General features: G+C 35.0%; 1 protein-coding gene across 1 annotated transcript; it reads left to right on the forward strand.

Moving 5' to 3' along the window:
• Positions 1 to 2,003, forward strand: LOC131656135 (N-(5'-phosphoribosyl)anthranilate isomerase 1, chloroplastic-like). Its single transcript, XM_058925897.1, has 5 exons — positions 1 to 230; positions 584 to 646; positions 891 to 1,255; positions 1,339 to 1,502; positions 1,609 to 2,003. The coding sequence occupies exons 1-5, from the start codon at positions 221 to 223 to the stop codon at positions 1,832 to 1,834; spliced, it is 828 nt and encodes a 275-aa protein (XP_058781880.1). The 5' UTR covers positions 1 to 220; the 3' UTR covers positions 1,835 to 2,003.
• The last annotated feature ends 2,415 nt before the right edge of the window (positions 2,004 to 4,418 follow it).

The following is a 4,418-nucleotide window of genomic DNA, read 5'->3' on the forward strand; positions in this document are numbered from 1 at the left end:
AGATGAATAGAGACCTATTCTGAATTGTAGATTAAATGCATTTTGAGAGATTGATATAACAAATATCTTTCTATGTCAAAAAACATATTCAGCATTCACTGTTATCATTTCTCCCTTTGAATATAAGTATTATACTTCGTTTTCTTCTCCGTCGTAGTTTCATTCACTTGCTCACCGGACGGCAACAATAACGGTTCTATCACCGTTCGGAACTTCCAATATGCTTGCAGGTTTCTCTTTTTACCCATTTGTAGTCTTAACTTTCTTGCCTGGTAGTGGTACTCATGCATCCTATCTGTTTGATGAAATGCCTAGCTGACATGAATTTGTAATACTCACTATTCAGCAAGCTCGCAACAGATTCAAAACAGAAGCTAGTTTCTAAGTAACACTTATAACAGAAAGCTAACTAGCTCTTAAAGCATTAATAATAATCTCTTTGCATACCCACAGGTCATGTAGCTACTCAATATTTAAATGTTAGTATTATTGGTGACCATGAATTTTATATTATATGTACTATAATTTTACATGTATATTATTACTATTGTGACCTTGCAAGATATGCTTTCTTTTTGTACAGGTTCAACCACTGGGAGTTTCTTGGATCTTAGAGCCACAAACTTCCCCAAAAAACCTGTTCCAGGTAGTCTAGTACTCTAGTCTTTATTATTGAGTATATTTTCAATTTTCTGGAAATCAAAGTAGCGTGTTTTCCTCAATTAGTTTCATGTTTTTGCTTGTATTATTTGAAAGCTTCATGGATCAAAGTCATAAATCATAAATGAGCCACTTTTTAAAGGAAATTTCCGTGTAGGGTTGAGAGGAAATAAGCTTCAAATTTATAAATACATGGTTCTGTCTGAAACATTTTAATATAATTTCTATAGGGTTCGGAGGAAATAGGCTTCCAATTTCTGGTACAAGGTTCTGTCTGAAGAATAAAGTTTCCTGCAAACTTCCTGAGTTAAGAAATGATTTGAGCTCTTCAAAGGAACTTGAAAAGATTAAACCCTTGGTTAAGATGTGCGGCATTACATCAGCTAAAGATGCTGCAATGGCGACGGAAGCTGGTGCAAACTTTATTGGAATGATCATGTGGCCAAACTCGAAACGTTCTGTTTCACTTTCTGTTGCAAAGGAGATATCAAAAGTTGCAAGAGATTATGGGGCAGAGCCTGTTGGAGTATTTGTGGATGATGATGCGGAAACAATACTAAGAGCTTCCGATGCATCAAATCTCGAGTTTGTGCAGGTATATTTTTACCCGACTTTTAAGTGTGTTCAACGGCAGTAAATTGCTTGATGATATTCAAATTTTGAGTTTGGACAATGCAGCTTCATGGATCTGGTTCGCGGGCAGCTTTCTCATCTTTAATTCCGGAAAATCGTGTAATTTATGTTCTCCATGCAAATGGGGATGGGAGTCTTTTAAACACAATTCCTGATGAAGAGGGTTCTCTTGTTGATTGGGTTCTGGTAGATAGTGCAAAGGGTGGCAGGTAATGACATAGGTCTTGTTTTAAGAGCTTAATTGCTAATTTCTTGTCAAGTAATCTAATTTTTTCAGCATAATGATTTCTTTTACTCATTGAAACGTCTTTGCAGTGGCGAAGCATTTGATTGGGCCCAGTTTAAATTACCAAAAATTAGAAGCAAATATGGTTGGCTATTAGCAGGAGGGATCAATCCTGAGAACGTTAGTGAGGCTCTGTCTAGTCTCAAACCCCAAGGGGTGGATGTCAGCAGCGGCATATGTGCATCAGATGGTATCCAGAAAGATCAATCAAGAATAGCTTCCTTCATAGGTGCAGTACATTCTGTTCAGTACTGAGTTGCCTTAAATTATTATGAACCTCAAGACAGGTTATTTTGTAATTTCAAAATATATCCATTTTGTTATTAAGTCCATCTGTGTCGTCATTTTGTAATGCTGAGTGGTATATGGATACACACTTAATTTACAAATTTAAATAAAAAGTTTGATGATGATTTGATAGTGATATGGCTTCCGGCTAGACGCTGGTGCAAAAAAAGTAGGACCTACTTTAGTTTTTGTTGTCCCTTTTCCTTGTGTGTTAGATAAGATTGGAAGATCATTTTTTTGGTCATATATTATTAGAGAATTGGAAATGAAAGAATCAGTGAAAATATGTTTTATGATTTGTTATTAATCTTTCATAATGATGAAATGCGAAGAGTGCACTAATATATAGTCCTGAGATGAATACAAATCATACTGCAACTATTAACTGACTGTGAGATTTTTGTACCTATAACAGAATCCTAGCTGAAACAGTTAGAATGAGTTGCTTGTTACTTCCTTATACCTATTATCTCTTGAAGCTTGTTACTTTCTTTAACTTTATCTTCTACAGTTATTACTTTGACTTGGAAAAAAAACATGTAACCACCATCGAAATAACACCCAATGGAACTGAAGTTGACAAGTACATATGATAATGAATCGAGAAGCTGGTGTACTGAATACACTTAAAAAATTCACAAGTTATGCCTTAGATTTTACTTTTCTCCAACATAAAGATACTGATAATTTGATCTTTGCTTTTCAAAAGCATTCAATTGCCAATCAACTAATTAGCCTTAATAATTTTGATTTAGGTTTGGCCCATGTTATGCCAAACCAACTAGTTGAATGACTGAAGAATGATAGTTCAATAGTTATAAAAGAGGTTTCATCTATAAACCTTAAATGGTGACACCGAGTCACCAACTGAAAGATGAAATATCCTCAATCGTAATGAGTTGGATTGAGCAAATGGATCCAATTGATTTTTGCCCTAATCATGATTTCTGCATTGTATCTGCTTATAAAGATTCATCTAATAGCAAAATCAATTGTTACCACAACACAATTTACAATCATGCACAAAAAAAGTTGGAAATAGAAAGCAATTTAGCTAAGATAAGACTTGGTTATTTACTAGGACAACTATCTAAGAGTGGATAAACTCACAATCCTTTTATTTTAATTTATTAATTAAGATTAACAAACATTTTCTTTTAAAAGTGGTTGATTTCTGGAACATCGTCGCTAGACTGCTATCATTCATTTTTCTTTTTTGTGCTTTGCTCCACTTTTGTATTGGAAAAGATACTTTGTTCGACTTAGTCTATGGTTGGTAATACGGTGGACCACCACTGCTGCATGTTTAGGTTTTTTTCACCGTGATTATGAAAAACTTATATGTGAACTGATATATGGAGTTTCTGTTCCACCGTGATTTTTCACCTATGTTTGGTAACACAGTGGGTCACTGCTGTTGTTGCAAGTTTAAGGTCTTTTTCACAGTGATTTTAAGTTGATATGTGTAGCTTCTGTCCCACTGTAATTTTCCACCTATGTTTGGTAACACAATGGGTCATTGCTGCCGCACGTTTAAGATCTTTTTCACCGTGATTTTGAGAAGTTGATATGTGTAGCTTTTGTTCCATTGTGATTTTCCACCTGTGTTTGGTAACACGGTGGGTCACCGCTGCCGCACGTTTAAGGCTTTTTTTCACCATAATTTTAAGAAGCTGATATGTATACTTTCTGTTCCACTGTGATTTTCTACATATGTTTGGTAACACATTGGGTCACTGGCACTGCTGCCGCACGTTTAAAATCTTTTTCACCGTGATTTTGAAAAACTAATATGTGTAGCTTCCGTCTCACCGTAATTTTTCACTTATGTCTGTTAACACATTGGGTCACTGTTGCCGCCCAATTAAGATCTTACACATTGTGTAGGATCCGTTCCACATTTTCCACCATGATTTTCAATATTTCCAATGAATCATATTTGGCAAAACGATGTGAAGTTTTTGTTGTTCAGAAATAGTATACTTTCTATTTTAAAAATTACATAAAGTATATGCTTTTTAGAAATTTTGGATGGAGAAAGTTAGTCCTAAAACATTGACTTTCAATCTTAATGAAACCCTACACTTTCAATCTAATTAGACAACTTACATTGTGTCTACTCTGGCCACACAAAAAACAACATTGTGTGTGTCTACCAAATAGCCTGAACCCCACTTTCAACTCACTCAGACTTAGATCAACTCTAAAATGAAAACTTTGAGATCACTCCTCTGCATCCCTCGCTTTCACGTATTGTCTCAAAAAGTACACAATAGGAACCTAGGTTCCCTCCAGTAAGGGAAATCATGCCGTCACCATGTTCCAAACAGTTTAATCTTGATCCAACGATCTAGATTCAATCTTAGAATAGATAGATAACCAATGTAACGTGGTAGTGTGAGGAACACAACTCTCCTTCACCGACACCATATTCTCTCATAGTATTTTCTTCAACCATTTTTCACCAAACCTCAACTAAACAAAAATAGCCTAATACTAAGTTTCATTTATCCATAAAATACAAAAATCTCTTTCTTTCTTCATCTTAATT

Source organism: Vicia villosa, linkage group LG3 (genome assembly GCF_029867415.1).
Source record: "Vicia villosa cultivar HV-30 ecotype Madison, WI linkage group LG3, Vvil1.0, whole genome shotgun sequence".
In the NCBI taxonomy this organism is placed as follows: domain Eukaryota; kingdom Viridiplantae; phylum Streptophyta; class Magnoliopsida; order Fabales; family Fabaceae; genus Vicia; species Vicia villosa.

What these genes read in the sequence shown, in the direction of transcription:
- LOC131656135 (XM_058925897.1), top strand. An exon ending in CCCCAAAAAACCTGTTCCAG is followed by an intron (nt 647 to 890) that starts GTAGTCTAGTAC and finishes TAATTTCTATAG; the next exon opens with GGTTCGGAGGAAATAGGCTT. An exon ending in CAAATCTCGAGTTTGTGCAG is followed by an intron (nt 1,256 to 1,338) that starts GTATATTTTTAC and finishes TGGACAATGCAG; the next exon opens with CTTCATGGATCTGGTTCGCG.